Below are 21,509 nucleotides of genomic sequence, written 5' to 3'. Positions count from 1 at the left end.
TCTTGTCACCTTGATAGCATCATCAGGGCCGGTGCCTCCATTTAGGCAAACTAGGCCATCGCTAGGGCGCCGAAATGGAAGGGGTGCTGGCCAGCCTGCCTGCCGCCGCCGCCGCCCACCGCCTGCCTGCTGGTTGCCCGCGCTGCCTCCGCCTCCATGTCCGTTGCTGGAGCCTGGCGGGCGGCTGCTCGTCTCGTTTCTAGATCCTGGAGGCGCTGCACCCCGCGGGGGACCCTGCGCGCAGGCGAGGGGCGGGTGGGCGGGCGAGGGGCATTGTGCCATGGTGGCCGCGGGGTGGGGAGAGCAGCGGTGTCCCGCCTTGCCCGCCGGGGATGCTGCTGCTACTGGGCAGGCGGGCGGGTGACAGGGTGGGCGCCTTGCGTGGGGACAAGATGAGGCAGCGCGCCAGGCAGCCTCTCTGCATGGGGAAGGCAGGCGGCCAGGCAGCGCTCTGCGCACAGGGGTGGGCCAACCCCAGACGGGAGCCTCTCACTGGCTCTTCGTGCCCCTTGCGTGCCTCCCTGCGTCCGGGCGTCTTCAAAAGTTTCTTCTCTCCCGTGCTCCGCTCCGAGCTTGGCGTGCGCCGCCTGCGCGTAGCGGGACACGAGGAAGAGCGGAGGCATCCGAGGTGCCCGAGCTCTTGCGCGCTAGGAGGCAATCTGGAATAATGAAGGAACATGGAAAGAGAGAATCCTCAGGACACATAGGAGGCACTTTCTGCATTTCTTCCCCTTTCTTGGAAAGATGCCCAGGGGTGTGGGTGGCTATTGCTTGGCTTCAAGAAAGAACATCTGAATCTTGGGGCTGAAAGATTGGCACAATCCCCTGCTTCTTTAGCTCTCTGAAAAATTACTTATTGTTTTTCAATAACAAAAAAAGGTTACGTGTGTGCACCCCTGCACGCCGCAGCTTTGTTTTGCTTTGTTTAGAAAATGCTGTTTAGAAAATGCTTTGATTAGATACTGTGTTATTTGTTTCCCCCTCTTAGGTTAGATTGCAGCAATAAAAACCTAAAGTACTAAGTATTCATAACAGGAAGGCAGCTCCAGAAATTATAGGTTTCATTGGAGTGGAGCTCTTTCTGAAAGTTGGGAGGTGAGCAGGCTGGGTTACACTTTATTTGGATGTGCTGAGAGGGCTCTAAGCTCCCTAGTAGAGCACCCGCCTTGCATGTAAAGAGCCCTGTGAATCCGTATCATGTCTGATTAAATGATGATGAGATAGCTGGGTTAAGAAGAAACCTCTACCAGAGACCAGATAACACTTTCCTTTTGAAAGTAGACGATATTGGGCAATAGACCAGCTGTCTGGCCGTGAGGTGGGCTTATTATGTTGTTAAACCCTAATGTGTAGTCTTCTCCTCTAAAGGAGACCCTATGAGACTCTAAAGTCCCATTGAAATTATCATCATCATCATCATCATCATCGGTGCTGTTTTTGTAGAAAAATTGGTTTCTGAGCTCACCATGAACACCTCCCTCTTTCTCTTAGAAGGGCAAACGCCCACCTGAGTGGTGCTGGAACCAAGTTCTGGTTGAAAGGAAGCCCTGATGATGGTTTATAAATTTTCATTTTGCAACGTACCCGCAGCAGATTGAAGAGTAATTGCAACAGATGGAAAGTAAAGGATGAACAAAATTATAAAAGAGGCAAGCAGAATGTGGCGCCCACCCTGTGGAACGCCCTCCCATCAGATGTCAAGGAAATAAACTACCACCTGACTTTTAGAAGACATCTGAAGGCAGCCCTGTTTAGGGAAGCTTTTAATATTTGATGAGTTATTGTATTTTAATATTTTGCTGGAAGCCGCCCAGAGTGGCTGGGGAAACCCAGCCAGATGGACGGGGTATTATTATTATTATTATTATTATTATTATTATTATTATTATTATTATTATTGGAGTTAGAATAGCAAAGCCATGAATGCCAAGGAAGGCAGAATCATATAAAAAAGGAGGTTCTAGTCCTGGTTGAAATCTCAGATTATTTGTAATTTTCTCCATGACAGCTCTATTCCAGAGTGAGCAGCCCTAAGCATTTGGTGTAAAATTTGGGGCTGCTTTCCACTGAGCTGCAATTGCTATTCGTGCCGCCAAGATAATATGTCCTTTTGACAACACGTTTCCATTGGTATTACTGAAAATAATCAGTAACATTTGGGACAGTAGCTGCCTCAGTCATACTTGCCGTTGCTGTCAAAATGCAATCCCAAAAGTCTTGCACCAAATTTCTTTGGAATTAAATTTCTTTATTGCATTTATATCCCATTTTTTTCTGCAAGGTGCTCAAGGTGGGGCCTACATGCTTCTCTCCCCTCCTTGTTTTATCTTTGCAACAACCCTGTGAGGTAGTTTGGGCTGAGACGCCATGATTGGCGCATGGTGGCACACCCAGTGAGTTTCGTGGCTGAGTGAGGATTCGAACCCTGGTCTCTCCCAGATCCTGGTCACTCCCAGTGCTACAGGTTTGTTGTAGGGATTGAATGAGGAGGGGGAGAGCCACTTCCAGCTCTTTGCAGAAAGGTAATTAATAATTAATAATAATAATGATAATAAATAATAATAGTAGTAATAGTAATTTCATCTAGATTTGTCTTTTTTTAAAAAAAAATCATCTTCATTTAACATCAATTAACATCAATTTACACAAAACTCATAACTTTAACTTAGACAATACTCAGAATACAGACAGAGCCGGCGCCTTCAGAAAGCAGCGGGGGGGGGGGGGCAGAAGGTGATCTCGCCTAGGGTGCAAAAAACCCTAGCACCGGCCCTGAGCATCATTGATTGAAGTTCTCACTGCCCAAATAGTAAGAGTTTCCATAATCAAGGGCAGAGATCACCTTAGTGGGGTGTACCACCCCATTTCAAAAACCACACTAGCTTAGTTGGAGGTGTGGATGTACCTAGCCATTAAGGAGGCACAGCAAGCACAGAACACAATTTCTTACATGCCACTGCATTGCACAACGATGGGTTACGGCAATCAGAGTGTGATGGGGCACTGCTGCTCACCTGACCTCTGACTGGTCACATTGCTGCTGCTGAACAGGAGGTAGAGGAGGAAAGGCAAGTTAGGAGTGAGGTCAACATGGTATAAACACACACAAACAAACAAACAAACAGGAGCACTGGATTGGCTCCATCGATGTTTTTGAATCACAACCACTTTGCCGCTATCTTCCCCACTGACTCTCTACCTCCAGATACGTAGAAGTGATGCAAGGCACTGGTTGGTTCCCCCCACAAAACCCTCAGCTATTGGATTACAAAAAATAACCCCCTTGCCCCAATTATATATCTGAATACCAGGCATGATTTAGCTCCATTGTAAAATTTTGAATCACTTATTTTCAGTGTTCTTTCTGCTCCCTTCACTACCATCTTACCTCCATATTGGAGAAGCTACTGGCTTCTCCTGAATAGGCTGTAGCAAGGAAAGGAAGGAACAGCAAAAAGATAAAAGAGAATTTATCCTTCTAGTCCTTGCAATCTCTCTTTTTCTCAGTTACTTCCCTGTCCAAAGCCACTAGTTCTAAAACATTCAGGTGTGTTGAGATAGACTGTAGAGAAAGGTTCCATTTGGCCACCTGCAGCTGTTGTATTAGGGTGGCTGCAACAAATTCAGGCTGTGCAATTAAACGTGATAAAATGGCAATTGGCCTTCTGCCAAGCCCTTCCTGTCCGCCTTCACACATATGACATAGGGATGCCACTGCCTGCCAGGTTCCTCCTCCTCAGTTTCTGTCGCCATTGTAGTACTCAGCATGGACGAGGACTAAGGGCATAACTACAATCAGTGGCTCTGGGTTTTCTTCCTGTTGCCATTCCTGCCTTCTGCACTACCCATCCCAATAGGTGCCTTTTTTATTTCCTCCACCCACATGCCAAAAGAACTTTACCTAGTTGGCCTTTGCAAGGGTTGGTGGGCTTCTGTGGCACACTTGTCTTGGCTACTTTCACATCACTTTCATGTTTTTTTTGAGAAATAAAGGTTAATACCTTCTTCCAATGATGTTGTCTTCTTGTTTCTTTAAAGGTGCAAGGAATTTTTTATGGGAGAGGAAACAATGCTTCGGTCAGCAAGGGTTGCTTGGCCAAATTACCCCATGGTGTCACATAATCTCGGTCAGATGCCTCCCTCAGTCACCCTATTCTATGCTGACTGGTGCTTCTTCAGGCGAGAGAGCAGCTCCACAAAGAACACATGACAGTAATACAGCCTCAAGTTACCAACCACCACAGGCATCCCCAAACTTCAGTTCTCCAGATGTTTTGGACTACAATTCCCATCATCCCTGACCACTGGTCCTGATGCCTGAACCAACACATAGACCACAGTGCTCAGTGCTCCTGGCCTTGCTGTTGGTTCATTTTATGATAAAGGAATCCACCAAGACAACAAAGGCTGATTCAATTCTGAACCTAGATATTAAGGAATATAGATAACCTGGAAGGGATTTAACAGACTAGCAGATAACATCCCTCTCTGTAAGTTTGTGGTTTTTATTCTGCATTTTAGTAGGTTCTAAGTGGTTTTAATGAGTTTTAGTAGGTTTTAACTCTTCTTCAATTGATTCATGAAGGGACTAGTGAAGATTGGAGACCTGTCAATTTTTGTTTTTCGGTACTATTTGCCTTTTATAGCGCATTTATAATTGTTTTTTATCACATCTATGACGGAATTGTGGACAGAGTACTGCATGACACAGCATTTTTGCGGATAAGGAATATCAGCTACTTTATAAATCCTGTCCCCTCAAAAATGGAGTGAAACAGACCACCATATGTGTATGTGATTACAGTATTGCTCTGACATAACTGACGAACGCATGCTGGACATGGATCCTCCACCTCCACCTGACAATATTGAACATGTACCGAATGCCAGAGACCCTTTGATGTCAAAGCGTGCCAACCTGGAATTTCTGGAGCTCCTGAGAAAGCAAAGCATACTGCAGGGGCAACTAGTGAGAAACTTTTTGATGAGCTGCCTGCAGAAAAATCAGCATGGCAGAATTTAACCAAACAATCAAATAGGTGGTATTGGAGATCTTAGACAATGCCTAGAGCACAAGTAGCTAGTCACGTTTCTTAGAGTAGGATTGATTACTGAGGATGATTACTTGAGATTCAGTATTCAAACCTAGTAGGTATTAATGAAATCCACATATGCATGCTGCTGTAGCATTAAATGACAGGTCCAATGGAAGAGCTTTTACAGCACTAGGATTCAATATTGTAAACATAACATGTTATTAAGGGATGATCCTATTACATGCACAATTCCTACCTTTACTCCTTAGTCAATAACTGGTTCCATGTGATCCAGTACAGTATGTTATTCTGCAATATGACTGCAATTGTAGATGTGATCTCATAAGTTACCCTTAATTACAAATGGCCACAACTTCCAAGTAGCAGGCACTCTAAGCTTTCCCTCTTTTTCACAATGCTTTGTTTCTTCATACAGATGGCACACCCATCACAGTCACTTTAAACCACCACATAAAGGGACATGTCTCTATAGGGATGGGGATTAGCCAACGAAAAAGTGCACCAGACAAGACGTCTGCTGCTCCCAGAGAGAGGTGACTGAATTAAAGGCAATTTAGACTTACCAGGAATGTAAGTAAAAGTTTTTGTTCGTAGAATCATAAAGTGTAGAGTTGGAAGGAGCTCCAAGGGTCATCTAGTGCTTCAAATTTACTTTGAGGCATCCTGCCTATGTTGGATAACAGATTGGATTTTGTTGAAAAAACGAAAATTGTTAAACTTAGAAGGACATGATAAACAGTTTGGGTGGCACGCCTGCCTATGGTATAGAAAAGCAAAAATATATAAAACTTTTACAAATCATGTAATTAGAAAAAAACTATTTTTTAAAAAAGTATAAAAACATACTGGAAATAAAAACACCACTATGGATATATCCAGTAGAAGCTACGACCAGCAAAAGAACAAATATGGATAACCATTGGTTACCTTACAGTGAAATTTTAGAGTGACCTTAGAGGACAGGAACCAAAACTGAGAAATCTCTAGGAATTAAGAAATCTGGTTACAGATTGGCTACAGGTACGTCAGATTAATGAATTGTTTGAAATTGATAGGAAAAATGGCTTTGCAGAACAAAAGTCTCAGTTTATCAAATACCTATTACGGTAGATACAAATATAAAAGTATTATCAAAAATATACAAATGGCTGTTGGAGTGGGAAACTAAAGATGAATTTGTGAAAAAGAGCATGATTAAGTGAGCATAAGATGTGGGTCACAATATTGATTATAAATTATGGAAAAAGTTGGGGGAAATAAATATGAATTTTACGGCAAGTTATGCAATAAAAGAAAATAAGATCAAAATGGCCCAGAGATAATTTAACACCCACCAGATTGGCAAAGATATCTAAAAAAAGAAAAAGGTATATGTTGCAAGGGAACTTGAGGGATTTTTAATTCACATGTGGTGGTCCTGTAAAATAATTAAGGAATATTAGGAAACTATATATAATGAATTTAAAAAGATACTTAAAAAACTTTTCCCCAAACACTTGAGATTTTCCTCTTGGTGATGGTAATAATGGAGGTCCCAAAAAACAAGAGAGTTTACTACGTCATGAAAATTTTGGGAAATAATCGCACAGGGAGCCTCTTTAAAATGAAAACCTGTAACCAACAGTATCTCACCTGACCTTTGGTACCAGCATTTTTCACAGCTTTATACTACCGGTACTTCAAATATTGTGCATTTGAGTGTGATCCCTACATTCAAAAATGATTTATTAATTAGCTGGGATCCTGCCACTGATTCTGAATGCCTTCAATTAATTAAAACACTTAGAGAGGGTGGTGGGCCGTTATTTTGGCTCACCTTTTCACTGCAATAAAGTATACCTGTAAAATCCCGGCAAATTGGAAATTGAGCTTGCTGATCTCTATTTATAAGAAGGGAGATAGTCAAGATCCGTCAAACTACTGCCCTATAAGCCTTTTGGATATTGTTTATAAACTTTATACCTGTTATTTGTTAAATAAACTGGAAGTTTGGGCCAACCAATCAAACCTATTTAATCCAGAACAGTTAGGGTTGATACAATGTGCATGGTATTACAGGCCATAATAGACAGGTATGTGAAGGCACAAAAGCACAAGCTTTTTGCAGAGATAAATTATGGCTAAAACTTCATAATCTATATATATAAATATGTAAACTGGCCATGTCCGTTAGTATCCAATTTTCACCAAAACCAATCACATGCACCACTTCTGCGAATTCGAAACCTTCGGAAGTCGAGTCGTTCGGATGTAGAGGTATGATTATATTTGTAATTTTGTAAATCTCCATGAACAACGGTGGAAAAACAACACGGGAAATTGGCACGTTACAGTGGGGAACTTCCGGCTGATATCGGAGCAATGGCGGGTGCTGTTTTCCTCACCTGAGGAGAATGTGGTGCCTCTGAGGAAAAGGGGGAGTGCTCCAGCACAGCGGACCCCCCAGAAGAAACCCCAAATTGAGCTTTTTGGGGACGTGGACCTGGCAGATGCCAGAAGCGAGCTCCCCCCTCTCTCGGTCTGCCTGTTTTGGGGCGACAAGAGAGCAGGGGGTCTGGAGCTAACGTGGCACAGCGGAACAAAGCTTAAAGACCACGAGTACCAAAATAACTGAAATAAAAAGGAGAAATTAGAAAAAATCTGGTCACGGGAGGAGATTTAAAAAGGAATCTGGTCTCCTCCCATTGAGAGAACTGAGACACAGTTAACTTGCCTATAGCCGCAACAAGTGAAAGGAACTTATTAATTATCAAAGAATGGACTTAAAACCCTCCCCCTGAGGCAGGGTAAAGGGGAAAAGGGCTAAATTTATTAAAATCCCTGTAAGAACTTTTTAATTTAAATGGAGGAAAAAAAACCTGGAAACTGGATTTGGGTCCCTGGATGGATTAGCAAACCGCCATCGTGACATCACAATAAGAAGGAATTTGTTTACCTCTTTGAGGTTGAGAACTGTTAACTTTGAAGAGAGTGCAAAATATAAGGCTGTGGACAAGAAGTTTGACATATGCTCTTTTCATGAATGCACACATGATTTTTTAAGACAAGAAGAAGAACTTAAAATGAGATTAATAAACAGATCGGACATAAAATTGGTTTTGAAATACGAATTGCACCATCTCCTGCTTGGTAATCTGCTCTTTTCCCATGAAATCTGAGACGACCAGGATGTCTGTAGTCATAACATCATCTGAGTCATTTGAGTCCTTGGTCTTTCAGAAAGAACTTTTGGAACAGCTTTTGGATCTTAAAAATGATTTGAAGCAAAATAATATAGTGATACGCGAAATGAGTGAGAGAATTCAGAATTATAAGGGAAGTGAAAAAGGATTAATTCCAACAGAGAACGAAGAGAAACAAAATGAACAATTATCAGTCATGGACAATGCAACTGAATTTAAAGAAGAAGAGGAAGATGCATGGATTATTGTTCCCCCAGTGAGGGGGGGGGATCAGGACACCTGTTTGATTCAAGGAGTCCTCACAGAAGAACCAGTATGGAACAATGTCCTCCCAGTGAGAGAGGGAGTGCGGGATCCATACTGGGGCCTAATTTAGAGGGGGGGAACTGAGATAGGGCTGGAAAGTGGAAATATAACTGGATGGTTTTGTGCTACAATATTTAAAGAATTGGGGAGGCAACAGGAGAGGATTAAGGAAGAATGGTGGGTAGGACAGGACAGAGTGGGAGTGGTATAAGGGGTATTAATGGATGTAATTTTCATTGATGGGTTTGAATGATGTGAAACTGGAATGACTTCTGGAACTCGCTGAAACATCTGGGAGACCCTGAGCCCAGGGGAAGGGGGGTTGTATTAGTCTTAAGTGTTAATTGTCATTATGATATAAGAATTATTAATTGAATTTATGGGAAATCTTTGGTAATAAAATTTAGGCTAAAGGGAGAAATACAAGATTGAAGGATGGGAAATAAAATTTTGATTGGGATTAATTGATTAATTATTGGTGGAATATAGTTGATGTTTCTAGAATAGAAAAATAGAAAGATAATGATAAACGGTATTAGATTAAATTAAGGTATAAGATGGAAATTGCTTAAATGGAATTCTAAAATGGACCCAGTGAGAGGGGAATCGAGGAAGTCAACAATGTTAAGTAAAAATGTAACGAATGATGTTTTTCTTTTTTTATGTTTTATTTTATTTATTTTTTGTGTTTTTGCTTTTGTAATGTTGTTTTTGTATTTTGGAATATTGGAAAACGAATAAAAATTATTTGCGGGGGAAAGTTACAGTGGGGAAAACTAATAAAATATTAAATAGCATGAGATTTTTATGTAATCATGAATGCTTCTGGGATGGCAGATCAAACCGATGTACTGCATTTTCTGTTTTCCAGGTAAAGAGTGGGGGAAATAGCATCACAACTGAAGAAAACTTCACTTCATATATTTATTTCATTGGCATAAACTTGGTGCTTCAGATCAGGAAACAATGAGCTGGTTTACTCAAATGCTGCAAAACCTGATTAGTTTTCCTTACTTAGAAGAATACCTGAGCTCAGTGGTTCACCCTTGGTGGTTTCGTAAGCTGCTGGTTTTGCTTTGTTCAATAATAGTAGATATATATTTGGCTGGCTGTGCTTGCTCATTTTTGCTATATGTTTACAAGAAGATGAATAAGGACCAAGAAACTGATTCTTATAGCAAAATTTGGGAAAAGCCAAGGAGATTTATTGCTCATATTGTAGATACATATGGAAAGATATGGCATGGTGAGTAAATGTTTCTTTCATAGCAATAATTCTTTCTTATGAGTCACTATAATTTCAAAGGACTGAGGATCAGAATTTCAGGCTTGAAGCACTGGAACAATAGTTGCCACAGTGAATCAAGACTGGACCTCTGAACCCACCTCAGAGTCACAACAGCTACAAGTTTGGGTTGGCTGTATAAGGATCAAAACAAAGGCATGGTCATTTATTTATGAAATAAGAAAAACAAAACATTTTATGAAACTAAATGTGAACTGCCCTGACGCCTCCAGGTATAGGGTGGTATGTAAATTCAATAAATAAATAAGACAAGATTACAGAAGAAAGGGTCAACTGGTAGCTGCATAAACACCATACATTTAACAAAATGGCAGAAGGAAATCTCTAGATTTATTTAGCAGGGGTGCAGACCGAGGATAAAACATACCCTACTTATTGATATCAAGGAAAGGGGGGTTCGGCCTTCCTGATCTAAAATTATATTATGAAGCCGCATGCCTCTCTTGGATAAAAGATTGGTTTCAACTTAAATATACAGATGTAATGGATCTCAAGGGGCATGATCTACGTTTTGGTTGGCATGCCTATCTAAATTATGATAAGTCAAAAGTACACAAGAGCTTTACTAACCGTATACAGTGGTGCCTCGCTAGACAAATGCCCTGCTAGACGAAAATTTCGCTTAACGAAAGGATTTTCTGATCGGAGGTTGCCTCGCTATACGATGAGGTTTTCTATGGCCACCGCTTCGTCTTGCGAAGCGTGGCCATAAAAACCTCCGATCAGAAAATCAGGGCATTCATCTAGCGAAAGGGGAACCAGCTGTAGCAAGGAAAGAAGGCAAAGGAAGATCAGCTGAGAGGCGCTGACAGCTGTCACCGCCTCTCAGCTGATCTTCCTTTGCCTTCTTTTCCGGCTGCAGCTGGTTCCCCTTTGTGTTCCGCTGGTCTCTAGAGGAACTAGCGGGGGAGGAACTAGGTGTCCGCCCGCTTGCCTTCCCTGAGAAAGCCGGGCGCCTTCTCGGGGAAGGCAAGCGGGCGGGCTACGTGTCCCCCGCTTGCCTTCCCCGAGAAAGCCGGGCTCCTCCGTTCTTCCCTCCCGCTGCCCAAGAGAGCCAAAGGCTGGATCTGTTGGGCGGGGGGAGGGAAGAAGGGAGGATCTGATGGTCCTCTGTTCTTCCCTCCCGCTGCCAGACAGAGCCAAAGGCTGGATCTGTCGGGCGGGGGGAGGGAAGAAGGGAGGATCCGATGGTCCTCTGTTCTTCCCTCCCGTTGTCTGACAGAGCCAAAGGCCGGATCTGCGGGTGGGGGGAGGGAAGAACGGAGGATCCGATGGGTCCTCCGTTCTTCCCTCCCGCCACCCAACAGAGCCAAAGGCCGGATCTGCGGGTGGAGGGGATGGAAGAACGGAGGATCCGATGGTCCTCCGTTCTTCCCTCCTGCCGCCCGACAGAGCCAAAGGCCGGATCTGCGGGCGGGCGGAGGGAAGAATGGAGGATCCGATGGGTCCTCTGTTCTTCCCTCCCGCCGCCCGACAGATCCAGCAACCCCGGGATCTGTGCTTTCTGTCGGTGTTGGGGAAGAGAGGAACTAATGGGAAGGGCTGCTTTCTCCCCGTTCATTCCTCTCCCCTCACCGCAGACAGCAAGGAGAGCTGTGGGGCTGTTGCCGCCTGTCTCCCTGCCTTCCAGGGAGCAAGCGCCGCCACTTCCAGGGAGCAAGCGCTGCCTTCCAAGCGAGCAAGCGCCGCCACTGCCGCCAGTCCCTGGAGCCCATAGGAACACATTAATTAACTTTTAATGCGTTCCTATGGGAAACGGTGCCTTGCAAGATGAATTTTTCGTTGGACGAATTGGCCGTCGGAACGAATTAAATTCATCTAGCGAGGCACCACTGTAATACGAAATTCAATACATGGTCAAGCATGTGTCTGTCCAGGAAACAGCTGTCTCACTTGGTATAAAGTGATTCAGAGAATGGTCTGAGGATGCCTGAAGCTGGAACTCTTAGGGATGGAGATGAAATGTACTCCAGGCCCTGGATAGCTCTCATGCAAAGCAACACTCTGTACAGAAGGATGAGACTACTCTTTAAATAAACAAATAAAGTCTCAGAAAAATTAAATATGACCACATATTAAACCATCTCAAGGTCTCAACACCATAGAAAAGCTTAAAGTAGACTAAAACAGCAAAACACAGTTGTTAGCTCACTCAAAGACTGGGCAAAAATGTTTCCAGCTCTGCCCAAAAGGAAGGAAGGAAGGAAGGAAGGAAGGAAGGAAGGAAGGAAGGAAGGAAGGAAGGAACATTCTGAAGAGGAGAGAAGTCCCTCCATTATATGGAGCATATAACAGAGCTTTTTACCTGATTTGAAGAAGTGTGTTTTGGTTGGATGTTTATAAATGTGTGTTAATTGGAAAATCTAATAAATTGTTATAAAAAAGAAGAAGAAGTGTGCATGCACACGAAAGCTCATACCAAGAACAAACGTAGTTGGTCTCTAAGGTGCTACTGGATATATATATATATATATATATATATATATATATATATATATATACATATACATATACACACACACACACACACACACACACACCACACACAATATATATATATATATATATATATATATATATATATATATATATATATATATATCTCTACTGCATCAGACCAATATGGCTACCTACCTGAATCTTTAACCTGATCTTAATTTTTTTTTTCCTGAACCACACTGTTTTCCTCCAATAATGTTTGTGATATTTCTTTATTGCATTTTGTATTATTTTCAGGTCATGAACTTACTGGCATGGAACATGTCCCTAAAGGAGCAGGCATTATTATTTATCATCATGGAGCTTTTTGTATCGGCTATATCTTATTTGTGGCTAGATATTTTTTAGAGACGGGGAGACTGTTATTTTCATTAATGCATCATGTCGGGCATTGGATACCAGGTAAATTATTTAAATTTAAATCATGCTTTTTTACATAAAACATATAAAATATGACATAAAACAATGTTATAAGATATAAAACAATGCTATAAAATATAAAACTGTATATCAGGATAGCAGGTGAAAAACTACTGATAAACAAAATAGCAGCAACAGGTGAAATAGTTTAGTTAGTGCAGATGAAGGTACATTCTCACCAAGTCTTTGCTAGTAAAACAAAATGAATGCAGGATGAATAATTATTTCCAATTCACAACTGAGTCAGCAGAAATGGTCTCCATGAATAATGTTGTGTTTTTCTGTCTACATTCTTCCTCAGAGATCTAAAAACTGAGGGAATCCAGATAATGTGTCATCTGATTCCTATGCTATTACTACAAGCTCTCATGTAATAATTGGTGCTCACTTTAATGCCAGAATAGGACAAGGCGTAGGGTTTGGGGCCTCTAAGTTGAAGATTTCCTCAAGTATAAAGTGTTTTGCAACGTTCAGTCAATAGTAAAGATGGGATATTCCTTACTGGAAAGAACAATGCAAAGTATGGGATTCTGCTTAGGAGCATCTGCACTAGCAAACCACCTGTGCAAAATCCTCTATATTCAAACACCACTGGGTGGCAGCTGGGCCGGGGTGGGAGCTACAGCTAAGGAAAAGGGCAGAAGCCCAAGTGAAGCCCCAAAGACATGTCCGTGGCAAGTCCAACCTATCACCAAAACTGCACACAGATCCCAAAAAACACGGCCCCACCCAAACACATGGCCAATCAAACACTCCCACACACAGCTTTTATGCCCCCATGTGACACTGCCATCGAACACATGTGGAACCCTTGCTGTAGTGTTCATGGCCCTCCGCTGCCACTCCCCCCACACCATCTTCCTCTGCATTCACACAGCAGCCACACTAGGAAACCATGGCATCACAGAAAGGTCATTTAAAGAAGGAAGGAAGGAGTCCAAAGAGGCCCAGTAGCACAGAGTGCTGTTTGGAGTTTTCCACTAGGTCAATTAATGCAGCATATAATCTCCACCCATAAATCTGTGGACCAATCTCTGCGGGTGGAGTCAGTTTTCCATCAGCATAGTCTGCTCTGTGCCATGTGTGTGTGTGTGTGGGGGGGGGCAAAATATTGGTGCCTCAGCTTCAGGATCTGTCCTTCCAGTGAGCGCTGGAAAGCTCTGCATCCTAAAGGGATCAAAGGTTTGGGTGGTGCAGCAAGGCACAGTGAGCTGTATTTTTATCATAATGCAAACTTGAATGCCATTCTGTTGTACTACAGACTTGACTTTAGGAACACATGTCTAAAAAGGTGGCCACCTCACGACTCAACCCCACTCAATGTGCTTTTCAAAAAAAAAAAAGCCTAATGCCAGAACATCTGAGCAAAAGAGGAATTAGCATAAAGTGCTCCTCCATGAATTCCTAGTTGAAATGGATTGGCAGACAGCTATGCTTGTGATCCATAATAGTAAAATATATTTGCAGTAATGACACTTGCATTGTATCCACACTATTTCCTAAATAAGTTTCACATAAAATGCATTCTTCTATTTGGGGCTTATTTTTTCAGGGCTGCAGATGTTTTATTATGTGATCGGGTTGAAATCTTACAAGAAAGCTGAAATTGTGGAAATTATGAAGAAAGGCCACTTAATGGGCATTTCACCTGGTGGAGCTAGAGAAGCAATATATGGTCATGATTACTGCTTAATATGGAGTAAACGCACAGGTTTTGCTCAGGCAGCTTTGGAGGCGAAAGTGGTGAGTGATCTTTGTGCAATTTGCATTGCCTTCACAAATATCCTAGATAAGACATAATGTGTTGACATTAATGGTCCAGCATCCTAAATGGCAGAGGATGGCAAATATCCTGTTTGGGGGTCAAATAATATCTGGAGTGCCACAGGTTTCCCCACCCCTGCTTTCAAACAAACCTACTGAAATTGGTGACTTTTAAAAACAAAACCTGCATTTTCCTTTTTTATATATAATTTTATTTTAAAATTTTGTTTTACTATTTAAAATACACACAGTTTACATCCTTAAGTTATCAATGACTTCCCTTCTTCTCCTTCAATAGTTCATTTTACATATCATAAATCCCTGCATATTTTACAAAAACTATACTATTCAATATTCCATTGCATGGACAGGCGGAGTCCCCCAAACCCCAGGCGACCCCTGAGCAGAATAATGACTCAAGACAACTTGCTATGGGATTAAAATTGGCCACAACTTTATTGAGATTCAGATGTTGGGAGACCTTGGCTCAGGCATTGGGCATTTATCCTTCCCACTCACCAGTCAGGGATCTGGGAGACTTCAGGGTTAACCAGAATGTGTGGGGATTGGGCTGGCTCTGCTGAACATATGTTCAAGCAGAGAGCCCCCCTCCCCCCCGTTCACCACTGCTTGAGGGGAGAGCAATGACAAAAAAACTCCCCCCAAGACCCCTTTAACGGGGAACCCTGCACTGCCGCAAAGGGGGGGGGCGTGGGTCACCGCTTCATGCCCCCCCATTTAGGAAGATAGACTAAAGGATTCTACCCAAGGCCTGAGACCGCCAAAGTAGTGATGTTATGCCACGGGAAAGGCGAAACCTGCCAATGCAGGCAAATTCCTTTCCGGCCCTTCAACAGCGACCTTGAGGTAGCAGTGCCTGCGTACCTTTGGAGAAGAGGTTAACCTGCAAAAGAAAACTTAATTGAGGGAGTGGAGGGTGGGAGAAGCTCTGGAGCCGACTGCTGCTTCCCAGATAGGCTACACCTTCTGTTCTGTGGGCAGGGCGATCCCTCCCCTTACCTGGCCAATCCCCTGGCAACGCCTCTCCAGGCAGAATTGGGTGGTTGACTGAGGTAGGCTGAGACTGCAGGTATCCCGCCTGGGGAGGATGAAGCCAGCCCTGAACTACCAGGAGCAGCACTGGGATCCAGGCAACTGCGTGTGACCACGCAAAAGTCGCTGCCCTTTTTATGTGGGGAGCGGTCATTATTGAATCCATCAAAACATATTACACTGTAGAATTTATCTTAATGCTGCCAGTGTTTTCAGCTGTACACAATTATTTCCCATATATTCAATAAATGTTTTCTTTCTTTTTTCAAATAATTTTTATTCATTTTCCAATATTACAAAATCACAAAAACAAAAATAAAACATTTAAAAAATATCAATTCTTACATTTTTTACTTAACATTGTTGACTTCCTCAATTCCCCACATTTTAAAATTCCAATTAAGCAATTTCCATTTTATATCTTAAATCATTCTAATGCATTTTATCATTATCACTCAAATATTCTATTCTAAAAGCCTCATCTATTCTTCACCAATAATTAATCAATTTATCCAAATCAAAATTTATTTTCCTGTCCTTCTATCTTCTATTTCTCCCCTTAGCCTACAATTTATTACCAAGAATTTCACAAAAAATAAATATAAATTATTCTATCATACTAACATTTAAACACTTAAAACTAATTCAGCCCTTACCCTGGACTCAGGGTCTCCCAGATACTTCAGCGAGTTCCATAAGTCATTCCAGTTCCAGACCATCTAGATTCTAGATCAATCAAAAATTTACATCCATTATTACCCCTCACCCCACTCCTACCCTGTCCCAGCCTACCTCCCATTCTTCCATGATCATCCCCTGCTGCCTCCCCAATTCTCTAAATACTGTAGTACAAAACCATCCAGTTATATTTCCACTTTCCAGCCCTATCTCAACCCCCCCCTTTAAGTTCTGGCCCCAGTATGGATCCTGCCCTCCCTCTTTCACTGGGAGGACATTATTCCATGCATCTTCCTCATCTTCTTTAAAGTCAATTACATTGTCCAAGACTGATTATTGTTCTTCTTGCTTCTCTTCATTCTCTATTGAAATTAATCCTTTTTCACTGTCCACACAATTCTGATTCCTTTCACGCATTTCACGCAACTGTCTATTACTTTCACGCAACAATATATTATTTTGCCGCAATTCATTTCTCAAGTCCAAAAGCAATTCCAAAAGTTCCTTCTGAAAGTCCAGGCCATCAGGTGATGTTGTGGCTACAGACATCCTGCTCATCTCAGATTTCATGAGAACAGAACAGAGCAGGAAGTGGCGTAGATCTTATTTCCAAAAACATCAGGGACCAAGTTTATATCCGAACTGGTTATACTCTCATTTTTAATTCTTCTTCATATCTTAAAAATCTTGTGACCATTTATGAAAAGAGCATTTATCAAACTTCTTATACCCAACATTATGTTTTGTGCTATCTTCAAAATTGACAGTTCTCAACTTCAAAGAGGTAAACAAATAAATAATAATAATAATAATAATAATTTATTTATACCCCGCCCATCTGGTTGGGTTTTCCCACCTACTCTGGGCGGCTTCCAACCGAATATTTAAAACAGTACATTATCAAACATTGAAAACTTCCCTAAACAGGGCCGCCTTCAGTTGTCCTCTAAAAGTAAAAAAGTTACTTATTGCCTTGACATCTGCTGGGAGGGCGTTCCACAGGGCAGGTGCCACTACCGAGATGGCCCTCTGTCTAGTTTCCTGTAACCTCACTTCTCGCAATGAGGGAGCCGCCAGAAGGCCCTCGGTGCTGGATCTCAGTGTCCGGGCTGAATGGTGGGGGTGGAGACGCTCCTTCAGGTATTGTCATATCATAATGGCGGCTCACTGATCCCTCCAGGGACCCAACTCCAGCTTCCAGGGAGACTTTCCCTAATCCAAATTAAAAAAAATAAAATTACAGGGATTTTACTGGAGTCAGCCCTTCTCCCCTTTACCCTGCTTCAGGGGGAAGGTATTGAGCCCAATCCTTGGTAATTGATAAGATCCTTTCAGTCTTTCCGGCTACAGGCAAATTAACTGCATCACAGTTCTCTCAATGGGGGAGATTGACTTTCTGTTGAAATCTCCTCCCGTGGCCAATTCTTTTCAATTAATTTTTTCCCCTTGAATTTCTTTCTGTTACTCATGGTGTCCAATGTCTTCAAATCCTTAAAAAAAAAAAAAAAAACACCGCTCCTTCACTGCCGGCTCGGAGCTTCGCTTTATGAGGGTAGCCACCTTGGGCGCTCGGTCCATGGGCGGATCGGGCCCCGCCGCCGCTAACGGCCTCCCGCCGCCTCGGGCGCTCGGTCTATGGCCGGATCGGGCCCCGCCGCTGCCGCTAGCGGCCTACCGCCACCTCGGGCACTCAGCCGGAGGCCGGATTGGGCCCCGCCTCCGCAGCTAGTGGCCGCCCGCCGCCTCAGGTGCTCAGTCCATGGACGGATCAGGCGCCAGCGCCACCACTAGCGGCCTCCCGCCGCCTCCGGCACTCAGTCCATGGCCGGATCGGGCCCCGCCGCCGCAGCTAGCGGCCTCCTGCAGCCTCGTGTGCTCGTCCCATGGCTGGATCGGGTCCCGCCGTCTTCGGTAGTGGCCTCCTGCTGCCTCTGGCGCTCGGCCCAAGGCCGGATCGGGCCCCGCCGCCCCTAGCCAGCCTCCCACAAGATCGCCACCTACCCCACTCGGCCTACGGCCGGATCAGGCCCCTGCCACCACCACTAACCTGCTGCGTCACCGTCACCCGCCCGCGCTCCCTGCACTGAAAGGTAATGTGGGGTGCATGCCTTTAAAGTCTCTTTTAAAGGGTCTTTTTCCTAGGCTCTGGAACGAATAAATCCATTCCCAATGCATTTCTATGGGAAACATCGTTTTGACTTACGAATGTTTCTACTTACGAATGTGCATTCGGAACGGATTAAATTCGTAAGTAGAGGTTCCAATGCAGATCTAAATCTTAAAAGCGTCTCCTTTTCCCTCAATTCAATTAAAGCCAAGTTGTCTGCAAATAGTTCCTGAGATGCTATAGCCGCCGCCACTTGAATCCAGGGGGCAGGAGTAACAAAAGTTTGAATGCTTTTTCTTTTAAAAGAAAGTTTTCAAAGTTCTTACCCCCTGTCCCCCTCCTTTTATTTCCAATGGCAGACTTTCTTTGTTTCATTCACTGCTTCAGCCAGCTTGTTCCCATGCAGGATAGTCACCGTTTCCGGAGAAGACTGCCTTTTGGTTCTCCTGGAAGTTCACCAAATTAATCCAAATGCTAAAGACACTTGAATAATAAATCCCTTTTTCCTTGGTTTTATTTTCTGGGAAATAGGCTGCTGGCCGAGTAGGAAATTTGAGGCAGCCTGCTGCTGGAGCACACTGGAGCCCAAAGACCACAGCTTGACAGCCAGGTTAGGCCAGCACCAAATGGAACTGAAGACCCGTTGGGAACTCGCTTTTGACCTCCACAGGAACCCTCAGAGTCCTGGTCATCCCCAAGACCGTTTTGCAGGTGCTCGTTGCCTACGAGCTGCCCCCAAACTCCAAAAATCAGCAGCCAGTTCGCTGAACCTGGCTTCTCCCCCCCCCTCAGGGCAAACCAGGAAATCCTTTTTTCTTTCCCCCCCTTCAATTCCTGAAAATCTGGAGGACAGCTTCTGAAGTTTCTTCATCTGAGATATCTGAATAGATGTGTCAGGAATTTTAAAGCCAATTACATTATCATTTATGAGTTGCTTCTCAATATAATCCCAGATGTGAAGCATTCTTTGTAGTCCATAACAAAAATAAAGGTGGGATGATTGGGACAAAGTAATTACCCAGTTGATTGGGACAAAATAATCACCCAGTCCTCACCTTTCTTTTCATGTTTGCTTCATCTTTTATTCTTTTAGCCCATCATCCCTATTTTTACACAAAACAATTGTGAAGCGTACAGGACCATTGGAAAGACAAGTAAGTTAAATACCTTGGTTCATCAAGAGATCTCAGGCAATAAACATTTTACTAATATAGAATGATATTTTTAAATGAATATCTATTTACTACTCACAAATAGAGTTTATTCCATATACACTTATCTGCAAAAGCTGTGTTGCCTGCCTCAGTACTGAGTGAACATGCCTTTGCTTAGTTTTCTATTAGATTTAACAGAAAGCTATAATCAATAAATGTGGGAGCAACCCTAACATAGAGGGGAATTGAACAGGAAACAAACCATATTCTGCAGTCTATTGTACAAAACTGATGAATCTGATTGCAAAGAGCTGACAATATCTTGTATCTCTTTTCCCAAGCACGCATATTATTTAACTCTTCCTCTCTGGCGTGTATCTATTGCAATTGCTAAACACTGAGAATGTCAACTAATTTCAAATTTGATATGGTGTCGCTTTGCTTCAGAATCTTCTTCCATTTCATATACAGGGCTGACACAATGGCTATATGAAAAAACTCGATGTATGTACCTTCCCATTTACGGAGGGTTTCCAGTGAAATTGAGGACATTTATTGGAGAACCTATCCCATATGATCCAAATATAACAGCTGTGGAGCTGGCTGAAAGAGTAAGTCAACTCTAAACTTGGAAGTTTAAAAGCAGAATATTTCTTTTCCTCTTCGTTTTTCTCTCTCTTTCACTCTAAATTGTATTGTACATATTGATTTCCTCATTCTATATGACCAGATATAGAGTTCATTATGTGCATTTTGTGCATTATGCCTATCACTCAATTTTCCCTCTCCTTAACTTGTTGAGACAAATTAAAGGTGACAAACTATGCAGCACAAAGAGAGATCTGCTCATGCAATGGGACTTCTTCTTCCCACTATGTTAGGGTTGACTATATAAAATACATTCTGGAGGTTTACATTAATAATCAAATAATAGATCTTATTCTAATTGCTCCTGATGAAAATGTTGGTCAATTGCATAAAAAGTTGTTGAGCTGAGCTTCTGTGGGGCCATTGGTCAACTGCCCTCTTGCACTTTCTCCAAACTGTCCACATGTGTGAAACGGAACCCATGCCACCAGGACAGAGCCCGAGTGACCCCGCCCCCACACAAAGGAAGACTTGGGAAAATGACCCCCAAAGGGAGGGGGCTTAGGGGAGGAGCATGTAAGGTCCTGGTGGCTATTAGGAACAGGGTTGGAACATGGTTTAGTATGCCTGGTCCTACCCCAAACACTTTCTGGTTGTTTCTTGCTGCATCAAGTTTCAGCTTTTGATTGCCTGTTTAAAGGTGCAGATAAATAATTTCTTTCTGCAAGGGGTTATGCCTTGGTTGTGAGGTTCCATCCTTTCATTTTACATTGTAACAGCCATGCAAGGTAACTACTGTGTACAAGGCAGCCCAAGGCACATATGTTTGTTTCTCTGCCATTCTCATACAGTGCTCTTGGTAAACATAAAGAGAGTGGGCTGGATTCCGTGAGAGAGGAGCAGTTTCCTAGTGGGGGTTCCTCACCCTGGCTGCTCTGGCCCAACCCTCCATGTTAAGAAGCCACTTTTGAGGGTTGAGAGACAAGAACTCTCATGCAACACATGTCAGTAGGCCTATACAAAGTCATTTGTGTATCCCAGAAATAAGTTACATATTGTGCTTCTATGGCTGGAATAAATGGGTTGCCTCTGGTTCTGATCCCCTTAGCTTTTTCCTCACAAATATTAATAACTGTGAATACCTATTTTGCAATCTATTCGTATAACACAATGTATTCCTCTGGTTTTCTTTCAACAGGCAAAGACTGCACTTGATAATCTTCGGGACAAACACCAAAAAAGGCCCGGAAATATATTAAGAGCTCTTTCAGAACGATTTGATAAGCATTACAAAGCTGACTAGTCCATATAAAACAGTTGCCGTGTTTCTGACAAGATGTCTGTAATAGGAACATTAATAATTATGTTATTAAAGCTAAATTGATATATACAGAA

The 21,509-nt window shown here is 42.8% G+C and overlaps 1 protein-coding gene across 2 annotated transcripts in view; it reads left to right on the top strand.

Annotated features, from left to right (window-relative positions):
• The window catches only part of LOC118079479 (DGAT1/2-independent enzyme synthesizing storage lipids-like), a 35,155-nt gene extending 13,646 nt beyond the window's left edge, over window positions 1-21,509 (top strand). The window contains exons 1-7 of one of the 2 annotated variants that reach the window (XM_060277824.2): window positions 5,476-5,627; window positions 9,417-9,791; window positions 12,588-12,752; window positions 14,323-14,513; window positions 19,466-19,526; window positions 19,998-20,137; window positions 21,313-21,509. In XM_060277824.2, coding sequence (XP_060133807.2) covers window positions 9,512-9,791; window positions 12,588-12,752; window positions 14,323-14,513; window positions 19,466-19,526; window positions 19,998-20,137; window positions 21,313-21,417 — 942 coding nt within the window. In that variant the 5' untranslated portion in view covers window positions 5,476-5,627; window positions 9,417-9,511 and the 3' untranslated portion in view covers window positions 21,418-21,509. Of the gene's footprint in view, window positions 1-5,475; window positions 5,628-9,416; window positions 9,792-12,587; window positions 12,753-14,322; window positions 14,514-19,465; window positions 19,527-19,997; window positions 20,138-21,312 lie in introns of those variants that run through there. The other variant, XM_088675505.1, reaches the window with a different exon arrangement.

Source organism: Zootoca vivipara, chromosome 8, assembly GCF_965207765.1.
Source record: "Zootoca vivipara chromosome 8, rZooViv2.hap1.1, whole genome shotgun sequence".
NCBI lineage: Eukaryota > Metazoa > Chordata > Lepidosauria > Squamata > Lacertidae > Zootoca > Zootoca vivipara.
The sequence above is the reverse complement of the archived record's forward strand: the minus strand, read 5'-3'. Positions and strand labels throughout refer to the sequence as shown.